Source organism: Dendropsophus ebraccatus, chromosome 3, assembly GCF_027789765.1.
Source record: "Dendropsophus ebraccatus isolate aDenEbr1 chromosome 3, aDenEbr1.pat, whole genome shotgun sequence".
NCBI lineage: Eukaryota > Metazoa > Chordata > Amphibia > Anura > Hylidae > Dendropsophus > Dendropsophus ebraccatus.
Window position 1 is genome coordinate 1,341,621 of NC_091456.1, and position 19,265 is coordinate 1,360,885.

The 19,265-nt window shown below is 45.7% G+C and overlaps 1 protein-coding gene across 1 annotated transcript in view; it reads right to left on the reverse strand.

The window, feature by feature from the left end:
• Nucleotides 1-19,265, reverse strand: part of LOC138785109 (fibrillin-2-like) — a 364,563-nt gene that overhangs the window by 176,872 nt on the left and 168,426 nt on the right. Inside the window, exons 18-24 of the mRNA XM_069960684.1 lie at nucleotides 8,312-8,449; nucleotides 5,615-5,665; nucleotides 4,592-4,717; nucleotides 4,277-4,504; nucleotides 2,780-2,905; nucleotides 2,581-2,709; nucleotides 288-413 (exon numbers count right to left, since the gene is read on the reverse strand). Coding sequence (XP_069816785.1) covers nucleotides 288-413; nucleotides 2,581-2,709; nucleotides 2,780-2,905; nucleotides 4,277-4,504; nucleotides 4,592-4,717; nucleotides 5,615-5,665; nucleotides 8,312-8,449 — 924 coding nt within the window. The remainder of the gene's footprint in view (nucleotides 1-287; nucleotides 414-2,580; nucleotides 2,710-2,779; nucleotides 2,906-4,276; nucleotides 4,505-4,591; nucleotides 4,718-5,614; nucleotides 5,666-8,311; nucleotides 8,450-19,265) is intronic.

Consider the following 19,265-nt stretch of genomic DNA (forward strand, 5'->3'; position numbering starts at 1 on the left):
CTATAGCAAGTATATACCCCACTATATGACGTGTACATACCCCACTAGATGACGTGTACATACCCCACTAGATTACATATATAACCCACTATATATAGGCTGGAGATCATACTGGCTCCATTCAGTACCTACCTACACAGGCTTGGCTCCATACAGTACCTACCTACACAGGCCTGGCTCAATACAGTACCTACCTACACAGGCCTGGCTCAATACAGTACCTACCTACACAGGCCTGGCTCCATACAGTACCTACCTACACAGGCCTGGCTCCATACAGTACCTACCTACACAGGCTTGGCTGGTTGGGATGAGCTTGTGTCCAGGGGGGCAGTTGCACAGGAAGCTGCCCTCAGTGTTTACACAATCTCCACCTCTGCACAGCTGGGGGTCCCGTTCACACTCATCTATATCTACAAGACAACATACAGGAGACATATAAGAATTATTACAGTATAATGAAGTGAGAGTGGGACTATGGCACCTAACCAGGGTCACAGTTTCCTCTCTACGGGGTCACACACAGCAATGTATACAAGGGGTGTAAATTAAAGGGGTATCCCAACTCAAAAGTTAACCTCTACTTAAAGGGCATTAGAAGCTGGTAGATGGGCGCGGAACCTCTCGGCAGTACAGCCAGAGCTCCCCAAACATTGCTGGACACTCCGGCTCTCGGCAATGTACAGGAGCCCATACATTTCAGGTATTGGTGGTTATTTTGTGAGTTGGGAGTTCCCCTTTAAGGCATTGTAAAAAAAATTATAATACAGAGATCAAGACTATAGCAATAAACAGGGCAAATAGTCTAAGTGATGGATGGGCAGAGAGTAGAGGTGACTACGGTGGGGTCTCTATCTGATGGGATCTGTTACTCATCTGTACTCCCCTCCATTCACCAAAGACGACTCCTCACCCCTCCGATACATCTCTATCAGCAGAGACACAGAACTCCAGACTCTGCTATGGCTAGCACTGCCGGACTGACGGCATGTAACCAGGTCCCTCTGCCTCCTCCTAAGGGTTCATGCTGTCCCTGAAAGGTAACTCAAGGCTTCCTCTTATATCTGGTAACACCTATAAAAGATTCAGACAGCGGCCCCTTGGGTAGATATTACACAGGGCTGCCCCATACAGGCCCCTCTCCCCCTCTGTATAGTCTGGCAGCTTCTCATCATTGTCAGCAGCTCACTGCTTAGACCACAGCTGCTTCTGGGATACGACCCTCTCCCTGCCTTGGATCCTCAGACACACCACTATATATATTCTATATACACTCACCGGCCACTTTATTAGGTACACCATGCTAGTAACGGGTCGGACCCCCTTTTGCCTTCAGAACTGCCCCAATTCTTGGTGGCATAGATACAACAAGGTGCTGGAAGCTTCCTCAAAGATTTTGGTCCATAGTGACATGATGACATCACACAGTTGCCGCAGATTTGTCGGCTGCACATCCATGATGCCAATCTCCCGTTCCACCACATCCCAAAGATGCTCTATTGGATTGAGATCTGGTGACTGTGGAGGCCATTGGAGTACAGTGACCTCATTGTCATGTTCAAGAAACCAGTCTGAGATGATTCTAGCTTTATGACATGGCGCATTATCCTGCTGAAAGTCGCCATCAGATGTTGGGTCCATTGTGGTCATAAAGGGATGGACATGGTCAGCAACAATACTCAGGTAGGCTGTGGCGTTGCAACCATGCTCAATTGGTACCAAGGGGCCCAAAGAGTGCCAAGAAAATATTCCCCACACCATGACACCACCACCACCAGCCTGAACCGTTGATACAAGGCAGGATGGATCCATGCTTTCATGTTGTTGGCGCCAAATTCTGACCCTACCATCCGAATGTCGCAGCAGAAATCGAGACTCATCAGACCAGGCAACGTTTTTTCCAATCTTCTACTGTCCAATTTCGATGAGCTTGTGCAAATTGTAGCCTCAGTTTCCTGTTCTTAGCTGAGCGGAGTGGCCCCCGGTGTGGTCTTCTGCTGCTGTAGCCCATCTGCCTCAGAGTTGGCCGTACTGTGAGTTCAGAGATGCTCTTCTGCCTACCTTGGGTGTAACGGTTGGCTATTTGAGTCACTGTTGCCTTTCTATCAGCTGGAACCAGTCTGCCCATTCTCCTCTGACCTCTGGCATCAACAAGGCATTTCCGCCCACAGAACGGCCGCTCACTGGATGGTTTTTCTTTTTCGGACCATTCTCTGTAAACCCTAGAGATGGTTGTGCGTGAAAATCCCAGTAGATCAGCAGTTTCTGAAATACTCAGACCAGCCCTTCTGGCACCAACAACCATGCCACGTTCAAAGGCCTCAAATCACCTTTCTTCCCCATACTGATGCTCGGTTTGAACTGCAGGAGATTGTCTTGACCATGTCTACATGCCTAAATGCACCACATGAGTTGCCGCCATGTGATTGGCTGATTAGAAATTAAGTGGTAACGTGCAGTTGGACAGGTGTACCTAATAAAGTGGCCGGTGAGTGTATATTATATATATACACACACACACGCATAGTGAGCTGCATCACGTGACTGGGAGACCATATAACGACAGAGGAGATAACTCACCCATGCAGTTCTTCATCATCATGAAGCCGCTTTCAAAGCCCTCATAGCATTCGCATTCAAAGCTGCCGGGGGTATTGACACAGGTGCCGCTCCCGCACACATCAGGGGAGATGCGGCATTCATCAATGTCTGGGTATAAAGAGACGGCCGTTAGTCACGGACCCCACTCACGGTGTACCTGTACTGTGTAGGATGTTACCTGTACAGTTCCGTTCCTCCATGTCCAGAGCAAACCCGCTGTTACATTTACACTTGAAGCTTCCGATGGTATTCCTGCATTTCCCGTTTGTACATATGGAGGGGAAGGCCTTACACTCATTTATATCTGGAAGAGGCAAGGACGTCATTTCACTATCATGTCATAGAAACAGAGAATACGGCCGGGGTCTGATAACCATTACCGGCAGAGAAATAACCGGGGTCTGATAACTATTATCGGCAGGGTATACGGCCGGGGTCTGATAACGATTACCAGCAGAGAAATAACCGGGGTCTGATAACAATTACCAGCAGAGAAATAACCGGGGTCTGATAACCATTACTGGCAGAGAAATAATCGGGGTCTGATAACGATTACCAGCAGAGAAATAACCGGGGTCTGATAACGATTATCGCAGGGAATACGGCCGGGGTCTGATAACGATTATCGGCAGGGAATGCGGCCGGGGTCTGATAACGATTACCAGCAGAGAAATAACCGGGGTCTGATAACGATTATCGGCAGGGAATACGGCCGGGGTCTCATAACCATTATCTGCAGGGAATACGGCCGGGGTCTCATAACCATTATCTGCAGAGAATACGGCCGGGGTCTCATAACCATTATCTGCAGAGAATACGGCCGGGGTCTGAAACGATTACCGGCAGAGAATACGGCCGGGGTCTGAAACGATTACCGGCAGAGAATACGGCCGGGGTCTGATAACTATTATCGGCAGAGAATACAGCCGGGGTCTGATAACGATTATCGGCAGAGAAATAGCCGGTATCTGATAACGATTATCGCCAGAGAATACAGCCGGAGTCTGATAACGATTACCGGCAGAGAAATAACCGGGGTCTGATAACGATTACCGGCAGAGAAATAACCGGGGTCTGATAACGATTACCGGCAGAGAAATAACCGGGGTCTGATAACCATTACCGGCAGAGAAATAACCGGGGTTTGATAACTATTACCAGCAGGGAATATGGCCGGGGTCTGATAACGATTACCGGCAGAGAAATAACCGGGGTCTGATAACGATTACCGGCAGAGAAATAACCGGGGTCTGATAACGATTACCGGCAGAGAAATAACCGGGGTTTGATAACTATTACCAGCAGGGAATACGGCCGGGGTCTGATAACAATTATCGGCAGAGAATACGGCCGGAGTCTGATAACGATTACCGGCAGAGAAATAACCGGGGTCTGATAACGATTACCGGTAGGGAATGCGGCCGGGGTTTGATAATTATTACCAGCAGGGAATATGGCCGGGGTCTGATAACGATTACCAGCAGAGAATACGGCCGGGGTCTGATAACGATTATTGGCAGGCAATACGGCCGGGGTCTGATAACGATTATCGGCAGAGAAATAGCCCGTGTCTGATAACGATTACCGGCAGAGAATACGGCCGGGGTTTGATAACGATTATTAGCAGAGAAAAAGCCAGTGTCTGATGTGTGTTCGTTTCCATTGTGTCCATTACCTTTATAGAAGGGTCTTCCTGATAAGACGTCTCCCCTGTTGGTGAAGCCCGGACCTCTCGGGCAAAGGGCGTCATATTGGGCAGTGCCAGGCTGCGGACACTCCTCACAGTCGGTGCCCCAGGCCTGTCCCACGGTACAGCAGCAGGCATCCTGACGGAAGCGGCCCGCGACAGTCTGCACGCACTCATCCTCATCCCATTTCAGGAAACACTGCTCCATCCGGAGATCTGCACACAGGGATCAGTAGATACTCAGTAGCCGTGTACCACTACATTGTATGGGCAGCTACAACCTGCCCATCATCAGCCGCTTACCCAGACATATCCTGCCCGTTCCATCCAGCGTCAGCCCATCCGGACACTTACAGGAGAAGGATCCCATAGTATTCTGGCAAATCCCATTGGGGCAAACCCCGGGGAAGACCTCACACTCATTGACATCTGCAGCACGAGAAAATAAAACCATCAACTGAATGAAATGCATTGAGTAGGTACATGTCAATTGTATGACCGAGAAAACAACGGAATCAGCTGACCATCAATCTGAATGGGCGGAGAATCACAGCTCCTGTTATATGTGGAATCTCTGATACCCACCGGTCTACATCACCACAAATACTCCAGGAGGGTTAGATGGACGGCCAACTACCTAGCCTGCTTGTAGGCGTCCAGCTCTCCCCAATGGTAGCTATACACATGCCTCCCATTGAGAACACCTACAGGTCGGCTGAGCCAGTACTGCAGGTGTGTATGTGCGTGTGTGTGGGGGGGTGAAGGAATAGCTGTGATCTCAATGGACATTTGGCCACCAGTTTTGTTACATCTATAGTGGCATCTATGGCGGCATTTGTGGCTATATCCATGGCTGCATCTATGGCTACATCTATGGTGGCATCTACGGCGGCATTTGTGGCTACATCTATGGCGGAATCTATGGCTACATCCATGGCGGCATCTATGGCTACATCCATGGCGGCATCTATGGCTACATCCATGGCGGCATCTATGACTACATCCATGGTGGCATCTATGGCTACCTATAGGGACAAGTGGATTTTTAATGCATGGTGTAAAGCACTACCCCCCCCCCACACACACACACACAATGTATACAGACCAGCAGCTTAGTGTACAGATGAGGGGATAGTGATGGGGGAGTCACACTGCCATTCAGCCTGGTGTCTTCTGCCAGTACTAGTCTACACTAGGACATCCCTGACCCGCTTCTTGCTGCTGTATGCAGGTGACCTGGGGCCAAACACCGGGCAGCACCTCATAGTGAACATCTATCCTCTACATCAACATAAAACACATGGACATAAAGCAAAGTGCTGTCACCTTCACACGAGACTCCCAGGACTCTGGCGAATCCCCGAGGACAGGCCGGGTCTACGAGGACAGAAGGGACAGGTGACAAGCTTTATTATATATTAGTATTACAAAGCTTTATATTATTAGCATTATAGAGCTTTATTATATTATTAGTATTTTAGAGCTTTATTATATTAGTATTACAAAGCTTTATATTAGCATTATAGAGCTTTATTACATTTTTAGTATTAGGCTAGGTTCACACAACGTCAAAAAACGGCCGTTTTTCAATGCATTGTGTGCATTGGACGTCCATCCTCCCTGTGACTTCAATGCATTGCCATTGCAGTCTGTTAAATTGCGGCAAAAACAGACAGATTTTTAAATATGTTTTTTGACGTTGTGTGAACCTAGCCTTACAGAGCTTAATATATTATTAGTATTATAGAGCTTTATTATTAGTATTAAAGAGCTTTATTATATTATTAGGAGTATTACAGAGCTTTATTATATTAGGAGTATTACAGAGCTTTATTATATTAGGAGTATTACAGAGCTTTATTATTAGTATTACAGAGCTTTATTATATTAGTAGTATTAAAGAGCTTTATTATATTAGTAGTATTATAGAGCTTTTTATACTACAAATCATATAATCTTATAAAAAACATGGAAAACAAAGAATATATGAATGAATGTGAAATACTATAAAGTGAAGGCACCAACTCATCTCCCTGTATTGGTGTCAGTGATCAGTGGTGGAGCTTGTTGGCTGATCATCTCCCTGTATAAGTGTCAGTCATGGAGCTTGTTGGCTGATCATCTCCCTGTATTAGTGTCAGTGATGGAGCTTGTTGGCTGATCATCTTCGTGTATTAGTGTCAGTGATCAGTGGTGGAGCTTGTTGGCTGATCATCTCCCTGTATAAGTGTCAGTGATCTGTGGTGGAGCTTGTTGGCTGATCATCTCCCTGTATTAGTGTCAGTGATCAGTGGTGGAGCTTGTTGGCTGATCATCTCCCTGTATAAGTGTCAGTGATCAGTGGTGGAGCTTGTTGGCTGATCATCTCCGTGTATTAGTGTCAGTGATCTGTGGTGGAGCTTGTTGGCTGATCATCTCCCTGTATTAGTGTCAGTGATCAGTGGTGGAGCTTGTTGGCTGATCATCTCCATGTATAAGTGTCAGTGATCAGTGGTGGAGCTTGTTGGCTGATCATCTCCGTGTATAAGTGATCAGTGGTGGAGCTTGTTGGCTGATCATCTCCCTGTATACGTGTCAGTGGTGGAGCTTGTTGGCTGATCATCTCCCTGTATAAGTGTCAGTGATCAGTGGTGGAGCTTGTTGGCTGATCATCTCCGTGTATTAGTGTCAGTGATCTGTGGTGGAGCTTGTTGGCTGATCATCTCCGTGTATTAGTGTCAGTGATCAGTGGTGGAGCTTGTTGGCTGATCATCTCCGTGTATTAGTGTCAGTGATCTGTGGTGGAGCTTGTTGGCTGATCATCTCCCTGTATAAGTGATCAGTGGTGGAGCTTGTTGGCTGATCATCTCCCTGTATAAGTGTCAGTGATCAGTGGTGGAGCTTGTTGGCTGATCATCTCCCTGTATAAGTGTCAGTGATCAGTGGTGGAGCTTGTTGGCTGATCATCTCCGTGTATTAGTGTCAGTGATCAGTCATGGAGCTTGTTGGCTGATCATCTCCGTGTATTAGTGTCAGTGATCAGTGGTGGAGCTTGTTGGCTGATCATCTCCGTGTATTAGTGTCAGTGATCAGTCATGGAGCTTGTTGGCTGATCATCTCCCTGTATTAGTGTCAGTGATCAGTGGTGGAGCTTGTTGGCTGATCATCTCCGTGTATTAGTGTCAGTGATCAGTCATGGAGCTTGTTGGCTGATCATCTCCGTGTATTAGTGTCAGTGGTGGAGCTTGTTGGCTGATCATCTTCGTGTATTAGTGTCAGTGATCAGTGGTGGAGCTTGTTGGCTGATCATCTCCCTGTATTAGTGTCAGTGATCAGTGGTGGAGCTTGTTGGCTGATCATCTCCGTGTATTAGTGTCAGTGATCAGTGGTGGAGCTTGTTGGCTGATCATCTCCCTGTATTAGTGTCAGTGATCAGTGGTGGAGCTTGTTGGCTGATCATCTCCCTGTATTAGTGTCAGTGATCAGTGGTGGAGCTTGTTGGCTGATCATCTCCCTGTATTAGTGTCAGTGATCAGTCATGGAGCTTGTTGGCTGATCATCTCCGTGTATAACTGTCAGTGATCAGTGGTGGAGCTTGTTGGCTTTCATGGCTGTGCGGCTGATCCGGAGATAGCTGGTGCAGCCGCCTCTGGTTAGCTGCCGCGTCTCTCCCTTGGTTCTCACTGTTTGGCCCTCGTTTGCTTCCGTACACGGACGTTATGTCGCTACATCTATGATAACCTGGAGTTTTTTAATATTTTGTCTCTTTTGTCACACTGGTCAATAAGATTGGACCTCAGTCATAAAGAACGGACGCAGAAACTGATCGTCTGGCTGATCTCTGCACCAAGGTAATTCTATCGGTCAGGTTTGATGAATGAGGTTCTCGTCTTCCAGGTTCCGGGCACCAGAAGAAAACCCTTCCACATACTGTGACAATTTATGAAAGGTGATAGCGGATCTCTCCACACGGACACGACCGGCGACATTTCCCACACAGACATATAAGAATATCCTGAGGTCAGACGTACCGATACAACTTACCGATTTCACACCTTTCACAAGGACTTCCCCAAGCAGCACCCAGCGTAGAGCAGCACTCCGACTTCAGGGTCGCCCCATTGATGTTGACCTCACAGCGATTATCCTGAATATTAAGCCAACATGTTCCTTTCAGGCTGTCTGCAACACAGAAGATTGTATAAATCCGGAGGCACCAGGAGACGCAAGGATGTCACCAGGATATCACCAGGAGACGCCAGGATATCACCAGGAGACGCCAGGATATCACCAGGAGACGCCAGGATATCACCAGGAGACGCCAGGACATCACCAGGAGACGCCAGGATATCACCAGGAGACATCAGGAGACGCCAGGATATCACCAGGAGACGCCAGGATATCACCAGGAGACGCCAGGATATCACCAGGAGACGCCAGGATATCACCAGGAGACGCCAGGACATCACCAGGAGACGCCAGGACATCACCAGGAGATGCCAGGACATCACCAGGAGACATCAGGATCACCATGATCACGGGCCGAGGGGGAGGACACAGACGGATGATCACATGGTCCTATCATGAATGAAGTCGCTGCTATCGAGACTATAACTTGTGTGGCCAGCAGTGGGGGGGGGGGGGGGGGGGAGGATTTCTCATTGGGGTACAATAGAGAGAGGAACGTCTTCCACTTAGAGGTACTCCAGCGAAAAACTTTTTCCCAGTAATTGAAACACATTACAAAGTTATATAACTTAGTAATATGCTTCAATCACCTGTCTGCCCCCTTCCCTATCTTTTGCCCCCTCAACCCCCCCCACCAGGAAGTGAAGTAAACTCCTTCTTACCTAATGACTGTTGACCCCAGGCTTTTCTGTGGTAGCCATTTTGTGACAATGACATCATTGGGAGGGAGGCGGGTCTAAGCCCTGTTAAGCCAGCCTCCCTTTGTCAGATGACTCAGGCTGCTTAGCTCTGATTGGCTGAACAAGCTGTAAGCCATCTAACAGTTTTACAGAGTCAGTTAGACAATACAGGAGACAAAGTGCATCATGGGAAAGCCCAAACCAGGAAGTGAAGAAAAAATTAAGCCACCAACTGGAGGTTCAGGGACCTGCAAACAGTGGGAAATACAAACGGAGACAGACTCTGGAGGGATGGTAAGTGGGAAAACTATGTTTATGATTAATAGTTTCCTTTTTTATCAGCGCCGCAGTACTCCTTTAAATACTGGGTTGGTTTAAAGTGTAACTGTTATATTATTTTTTTTTTATTGCAGAAATCCGTAGTATAAGCGATTTTAAGAAACTCTGTAATAGGTTTCATCAGCCAAAAAAGCCTCTTCCTGTACTCAAGAAGCAATCTCCCAGCCTCCCCCCCCCCCCTGACTTCTTATCTGTGCTTTATCAGGCAAACACGTCTTCATTACAGAGAAGCCAGTGAAGACGGGTTCTGCTCTCTCCATTGTAAGCCTATGAAGGGGGGAGGGGCCGAGGGAGATGAGGGAGCAGGAAGAGGTGACATGAAGGTCAGCTGTTTGTAGACTCTCTGGGCACCTAAACCGCAGGATTCTGGGGTCAGAAAGGTCAGTGCTTATCTAGGAACTTACTGAGAGAAGATTGCAGGGTGTTGTGCTGTGCAGGACTGCTCCGTGCTCACTCACTCCTAACAGCCCCTCCCCTCTCCATAGCCACACAATGGAGACAGAAATCCTGCTTCATCTGCAGTGAGGGGGGAGGCTGGGAGATTGCTTTTTCACTACAGAAGGAAACTCTTTTAGTACATAAAACCTATTACAGAGTTTCTTAAAATCGCTTGATCTGTTGATATTTAAGGTTTTCAGAAAAATGACCCTGAAATGACAGTTACGCTTTAACTCTGCCAATAAGGTCATTTACCAGGAAATCCCACCTGACTGATTGTTACACAAATTACAGTACAAACCAGATAGTATATACAGTGGTACCTTGGTTTAAGAGTGTTTTGGTATAGCAGCTCACAGTTTTTCAAAATAGTGACTTGGTGTGAGAGCATTGAGTGAACGACCAGCCGCTCTGCGACCCTGGCTGGGTCACGGAACGGCCGGTCTCTGCCCAGATCATCCAGGCCGTTACTTAAGTACCGGCCGCAGGGTTCTGATGCAGGCGCATCAGCGCGCACCCACATCAGAACTTCCCATAGCGCACAATGAAGCAAGTGGCCGGAGCCGCTCTCTTTATTGTGTGAACGGACATGTCAGTTATTTGCGGCGCTGCACGTGATCCCAGGTACAAACACACTGGGGGTATTCCCAGCTGCGGATTCCTGCCCTGTACACTCTATGGGCAGACAAACTCGCAGCAGGATGGACATCCCGCTTCAAGTTTGTCAGCAGCCTGCCCCATTAACCCCCCACTGCCGGAGCCTATACATCCCCTGGTCCCCGCTCCGGCTTGCTTCGGGGCTCCCATTGTCTTCGTGTCCCGCTCAGCCAATCAGTGCGCTGCGACGCAGGAATCCCCAAAGCAAGCCGTAGTGGGGACCAGGTGACGTATACTCTCTGGCAGCGGGGGGTTAACAAACTCACAGCGGCAGTATAGGGACTACCTGCAGGGGGGTGTATAGAGTATGGGGGCTACTTGCAAGTGGGGGAAGTGTAGAGAGTATGGGGGGTACCTCCAAGTAAGGGGAGTGTATAGAGTGGGCTACCTGCGAGGGCGGAGTGTATACAGTATAGGGACTACCTGCAAGGGGGGGTGTATAGAGTATAGGGGCTACCTGCAGGGAGGGAGTTTATACAGTAGTATAGGAGTACCTGCAAAGGGGGGGGGTGTATACAGTATAGGAGTACCTGCAAAGGGGGGGGGGGGGTGTATACAGTATAGGAGTACCTGCAAAGGGGGGGGGGGTGTATACAGTATAGGAGTACCTGCAAGGGGGGGGGGTGTATACAGTATAGGAGTACCTGCAAAGGGGGGGTGTATACAGTATAGGAGTACCTGCAAAGGGGGGGGGGTGTATACAGTACAAGGGCTACCTGCAGGGAGGGAGTTTATACAGTAGTATAGGAGTACCTGCAAAGGGGGGGGGGGGTGTATACAGTATAGGAGTGCCTGCAAAGGGGGGGGGGGGGTGTATACAGTATAGGAGTACCTGCAAAGGGGGGGGGGTGTATACAGTATAGGAGTACCTGCAAAGGGGGGGTGTGGATACAGTATAGGAGTACCTGCAAAGGGGGGGGGGTGTATACAGTACAAGGGCTACCTGCAGGGAGGGAGTTTATACAGTAGTATAGGAGTACCTGCAAAGGGGGGGGGGTGTATACAGTATAGGAGTACCTGCAAAGGGGGGGGGGGGGGGTGTATACAGTACAAGGGCTACCTGCAGGGAGGAAGTTTATACAGTAGTATAGGAGTACCTGCAAAGGGGGGGGGTATACAGTACAAGTATACAGGACCTCCACTAGCACTGTCAATGTTGTATATAACCAGGCTCAGCATAACACTACCAATGTTGTATATAACCAGGCTCAGCATAACACTACCAATGTTGTATATAACCAGGCTCAGCATAACACTACCAATGTTAAACATAACCAGGCTGTATATAACACTGGTAATGTTGTATATAACAAGTGTTAGAATTTGTTTCCTGTGTGTGAATTCAGCTGGAAGAACCAGCCGACGCCCCATTACTCTGACCTGATTCACACACTTCTATCTGTGCTGCCAGGGAGCCGACACCCGGCCTCATGTTTCTCCTGATTCCTCTCTGGTGTTTGTGGGGTTAAGCCTTCAGGTGTTGCATTGCTCCTGGGGCTTTCTCCATTCAGAGCACAGGGATGGCTCCCTGGCTGCTATTGGTCTGCATCACAGCTGTCAGACTCCTTCCTCCTATCAGGAGCTGGGGCGGGAGTTCTGGCAGCATTTAGTCTGGCCACTTCCATCAGCAGTGGCCAGTGTATGTTTGGTCTCCAGATACACCTGCGTTCCATTGTGTTACTTTGATTCGGACTTAGACTTTGCCTTATCCTCCTGTGCTCGACCTTGGACTGGACTCTGTTAACCCATTGCTTGCCGATTTGAATTTTTACATTGCCTCCTGTTGCCGACTCTGACTGCCTGACCTGTTTGTATATACCTGTCTGTGTGTTCTGTTTACCTCCCCGTATCCCTAGTTAGGCTAGGGACTGTCGCCCAGTTGCTGCCCTTAAGGTTTAGCCTAGGGGGGCAAGCAGGTAGGGACAGGGGTTGCGGGTCGAGAGAAGGGAATGCCATCTTCCCGGATCCCAGGACTCCCTGACAACCAGGCTGTGTATTACACTGCTAATGTTGTATATAACCAGGGTCATTATAACACTGTTATTGTTGTATACCTGGCTATATACTGTATAACACTACCAATGTTGTACATACCCAGGCTTTATACTGTATAACTCTGCCAATGTTGTATATAGCCAGGCTCTGTATATAACACTGCAAATGTTGTATATAACCAGGCTCTGTATATAACACTGCCAATGTTGTATATAACCAGGCTGTATATAACACTGCCAATGTTGTATATAACCAGGCTGTATATAACACTGCCAATGTTGTATATAACCAGGCTCAGCATAACACTACCAATGTTGTACATAACCAGGCTTTATACTGTATATAACCCTGCCAATGTTGTATATAGCCAGGCTCTGTATATAACACTGCCAATGTTGTATATAACTAGGCTCTGTATATAACTCTGCCAATGTTGTATATAGCCAGGCTCTGTATATAACACTGCCAATGTTGTATATAACCAAGCTGTATATAACACTGCCAATGTTGTATATAACCAGGTTCTGTATATAACACTGCCAATGTTGTATATAACCAGGCTCTGTATATAACTCTGCCAATGTTGTATATAACCAGGCTGTATATAACACTGCCAATGTTGTATATAACCAGGCTGTATATAACACTGCCAATGTTGTATATAATTAGGCTCTGTATATAACACTGCCAATGTTGTATATAATTAGGCTCTGTATATAACACCTGCCAATGTTGTATATAACAAGGCTGTATATAACACTGCCAATGTTGTATATAACCAGGCTCAGCATAACACTACCAATGTTGTACATAACCAGGCTTTATACTGTATATAACACTGCCAATGTTGTATATAGCCAGGCTGTATATTACATTGACAATGTTGCATATAACCAGGCTGTATATTACACTGCCAATGTTGCATATAACCAGACTGTATATTACACTGCCAATGTTGCATATAACCAGGCTGCATATTACACTGCCAATGTTGCATATAACCAGGCTCTGTATAAAACACTGACAATGTTGTATAAAAAACTGCCAATGTTGTATATAACCAGGCTGTATATAACACTGCCAATGTTGTATATAACCAGGCTCTGTATATAACACCTGTCAATGTTGTATATAACCAGGCTGTATTTAACACTGCCAATGTTGTATATAACCAGGCTGTATATAACACTGCCAATGTTGTATATAACCAGGCTCTGTATATAACACTGCCAATGTTGTATATAACCAGGCTCTGTATATAACACTGCCAAGGTTGTATATAACCAGGCTCTGTATATAACACCTGTCAATGTTGTATATAACCAGGCTGTATATAACACTGACAATGTTGTATATAACCAGGCTCTTTATACAGTCTGATCACATGACATCTCAGTTTGGCTATTAGGTATTTAGGAAGTTTAAAGTTTTTCATGTTCTAATGTGCATAAGCTACAATTTACATAAACAGTGAAGAACTGTTGGGGTATACAGTGTATATAGGGCTCCTGGCGATTTCCCTGTAAATAAATAATAAAAAAAAAAACTACCTTGGAACAAATCTAATCAACACACTGACACTTTATACCTGGGCAGCGCCGAGTACATTTTCTAGTTTATATACACCAGATACTATATACACACCAGATACTATATACTATATATACACACCAGATACTATATACACCAGATACTATATACTATATATACACCAGATACTATCTATATACTATATATACACCAGATACTATATACACACCAGATACTATATACACACCAGATACTATATACACCAGATACTATATACTATATACCCACCAGATACTATATATACACACCAGATACTACAGTATATACACCAGATACTATATATACACCAGATACTATATACACACCAGATACTATATACACACCAGATACTATATACACACCAGATACTATATACTATATACACACCAGATACTATATACACACCAGATACTATATACTATATACACACCAGATACTATATACTATATACACACCAGATACTATATACACACCAGATACTATATACACACCAGATACTATATACACACCAGATACTATATATTATATATACACCAGATACTATATACACACCAGATACTATATATTATATATACACCAGATACTATATACACACACACCAGATACTATATACTATATATACACCAGATACTATATCTATATCATAAAAATCAAAGTCTGTCTGTCCGTCTGTTGTCCTGTCTGTCCGTCTGTCCGTCCGTCTGTCTGTCCGTCTGTCTGTCCTCTATAGACTTCCAAACGCCTGAACCGTTTGACCCCAAATTTGGCCCACAGATACATTGGGTGCCCGGGAAGGTTATTGCGAAGGTCCCGTCCCCGCCAGATGTACAGGAGGGGAGGGGGAGGGGAAAGAGAGGCGCCTCATAGAGATGAATGGGAAAATCTCCTCACTGCACACACAGGTGATATAATTAGCTGCAGCAGACACGGATGTTGGAGCCTTAGCAACCAATAGGATTACTGCTTTCATTTTCACAGGGAGCAATGGTTGCTAGGGAAGCTGCCTCACAACATCCACAGTAATAACTGGTAGGCCCCCTACTCCATCTATACAGTACATGTATACAGGACCCCCTACTCCATCTATACAGTACAGGTATACAGGACCCCCTACTCCATCTATACTGTACATGTATACAGGACCCCCTACTCCATCTATACAGTACAGGTATACAGGACCCCCTACTCCATCTATACAGTACATATATATACAGGACCCCCTACTCCAACTATACAGTACATGTATACAGGACCCCCTACTCCATCTATACAGTACATGTATATACAGGACCCCCTACTCCATCTATACAGGACATATATATACAGGACCCCCTACTCCATCTATACAGTACATGTATATACAGGACCCCCTACTCCATCTATACAGTACATGTATATACAGGACCCCCTACTCCATCTATACAGGACATGTATACAGGACCCCCTACTCCATCTATACAGGACATGTATACAGGACCCCCTACTCCATCTATACAGTACATGTATATACAGAGCCCCCTACTCCATCTATACAGTACATGTATATACAGGACCCCCTACTCCATCTATACAGTACATGTATACAGGACCCCCTACTCCATCTATACAGTACATGTATATACAGGACCCCCTACTCCATCTATACAGTACATGTATATACAGGACCCCCTACTCCATCTATACAGTACATGTATATACAGGACCCCCTACTCCATCTATACAGTACATGTATATACAGGACCCCCTACTCCATCTATACAGTACATGTATATACAGGACCCCCTACTCCATCTATACAGTACATGTATATACAGGACCCCCTACTCCATCTATACAGTACATGTATATACAGGACCCCCTACTCCATCTATACAGTACATGTATACAGGAACCCCTACTCCATCTATACAGTACATGTATACAGGGCCCCCTACTCCATCTATACAGTACATGTACTGTATAGATGGAGTAGGGGGTTCTGTATATACATGTACTGTATAGATGGAGTAGGGGGTTCTGTATATACATGTATATACAGGATCCCCTACTCCATCTATACAGTACATGTATACAGGACCCCCTACTCCATCTATACAGTAGAGGTATACAGGACCCCCTACTCCATCTATACAGTACATGTATATACAGGGCCCACTACTCCATCTATACAGTACATGTATATACAGGACCCCCTACTCCATCTATACAGTACAGGTATACAGGACCCCCTACTCCATCTATACAGTACATGTATACAGGGTCCCCTACTCCAACTATACAGTACATGTATACAGGGCAGTATTACCAGCTGCTGCTGCCCTAAGCGCTAAACCTGAGGACACCCCATCCTCACTCACCAATTAGCATCAGGATTGGTAGGTAATAGCTCCAGACATCACATTTAACTGTGACTGGATAACACCGCCATACCAGACCTGACCAATACCGCCATACTATGACTGGATAACACCGCCACACCAGACCTGACCAATAACACCATACTGTAACTGGATAACACTGCCAGACCTGACCAATACCGCCATACTGTGACTGGATAACACCGCCATACCAGACCTGACCAATATCGCCACATTGTGACTGGAGAACACCTCCACACCAGACCTGTCCAATACCGCCACACTGTGACTGGATAACACTGCCAGACCTGACCAATACCACCATACTGTGACTGGATAACACCCCCATACCAGACCTGACCAATACCACCATACTGTGACTGGATAACACTGCCATACCAGACCTGACCAATACCGCCATACTGTGACTGGATAACACTGCCATACTGTGACTGGATAACACTGCCACACCAGACCTGACCAATACCGCCATACTGTGACTGGATAACACCGCCGTACCAGACCTGACCAATACCGCCATACTGTGACTGGATAACACTACCACATCACCTCCACCAACTCTATACTACAGGTATACAGAACCCCAAACTATACACTACTGGTATACAGCACCTCCACCAACTCTATACTACAGGTATACAGCACCTCTACCAACTCTATACTACAGGTATACAGCACCTCTACCAACTCTATACTACAGGTATACAGCACCTCCACCAACTCTATACTACAGGTATACAGGACCCCCTATACACACTGACACTTTATACCCGGGCAGCGCAGGGTACATTTTCTAGTACTATATATACACCAGATACTATATATACACCAGATACTAAATACTATATATACCAGAATAACAGTACACACTACACACACACATAATATATATATGTGTGTGTGTACTGTTATTCTGGTGTATATAGTATACAGTATCTGGTGTATATAGTATCTGGTATATTTAGTATATATAGTATCTGGTGTATATATAGTATCTAGTGTATATAGTATCTGGTGTATATATAGTATCTGGTATATTTAGTATAGTATCTGGTGTATATATAGTATATAGTATATAGTGTATATAGTATCTGGTGTATTTAGTATAAGGTGTACAGTTATTCCTATTTATATATAATCACTGAGAATAGGAAGTTATAAAATATACCTTTTATTTCTTTTCTTTTAAAAATGTGCCAAGAAAAAATGTATATTTATTAAGAGAAAAAAAACAAACAAAAAATCCTCAATTAGAGGCGAATCAAACAAACAAAAGTTCATATGTGCTTAAAACTCTTCACGGCCAACATCTCGCTGCCTTTTGATTTTTAAGAGCTTTTTGTCGTTCTCCAAACTAGTGTGTTTGATAAATTTGTTTACACCAAATTATTACTTAATGTCTCTATTGTATTGTTATTATTGCACTTGTGTGATTTACTTGTCCTATTGCACTTCGATTTATTGCACTTTATTTATTGCACATAACCTCTTTTTATTTTATTGCAATGGTTACTCTAGTAAAGTGCATAGTCCATCGCTTTAATGTCTTGCATAGAATTCTTTTCTCAAAAAAATGCAAACATTTTTCAAAAATAAAGTATTAAAAAAGACTTCCCTTTTTATTTTCACTTGAGTCCATTCAGATGTCTTGTTGGTAGCCCTACGCGTTTCTTTTGCGGTAAATCCTCAGGGTCTTGTTTGGCTCTGTTTCAGATGGAGTTATTTGCATGTTGGCCGCACACTGACTCCTGTCCTTCAGCCTCCTTTTATACCGTCCATGATCCCGCCCTCTTTTTGATGGACGCAATCCTCAACCACTCCGAGGTCACACACCGCACTCGTCAGTGTGGACGCACTAGAGCGGAGAGCTTGTTATGTCCGGGGTCCCGGTCATGTGACTATTACGTATCCTTAATCATGTGATTTCACTATGGGAATGCATATTGCGTTCCAAGTCCCGCTTACGACTTCCTTATATCCTTTTCTTGGATTCAGCCATAGTTAATGATGAGGTAAGGTATTTCTACTGCATACACAACCGCCGGGTTTTCTTATTAATATTAGGCAATTATTGATGATTATATACAACTTTGGTTTGTATATCGGAGCGCTTCTTTACAGATCTCACTTAAAGCACATGTAGGGTATAAAATCATTAAAGGGAACCTGTCACCCCCCGTGCCGAGGTGACAGGCTCCCGACCCCCCGCTACAGCCCCCTATACTCACCTGATCCCGGCGGGTCCCGCTTCTGGATCCAGTCGGGTCACAGAGATATCAGCCGCTGCAGCCCGGTGCGCGCGCTGAGAGGAGTCCAACGCTCATAGAGAATGACTGAGAGTCCAGCGCTCCGTCATTCTCTATGAGTGTTGTACCAGGCGGGATCAGGTGAGTATAGGGGGCTGTAGCGGGGGGTCGGGAGCCTGTCACCCCGGCACGGGGGGTGACAGGTTCCCTTTAAGCCCTTCAGGTTTTACTGTGTTTAGTCTAAACGTCCATTGGGCTTCTTTTTGCAGCAATAATCTGTTGAAGTTTCCTGGACGTTTTGTCCGCTCAATCACTTCCAATACTTGACACTTCAGACCATCCGCTTTCCCACCATCTTCTTCTGTGAAGTGTAATACAACTGGTGTCTCTCTCTTATTTCTTATGTCACCAATGTGCTCACTCAGCCTTTTCCTTAGGGATCTGAATGTCTTCCCCACATACCCCTTTGGACATGGGCATGTCAGTAGATACACCACTCCTTCAGGGG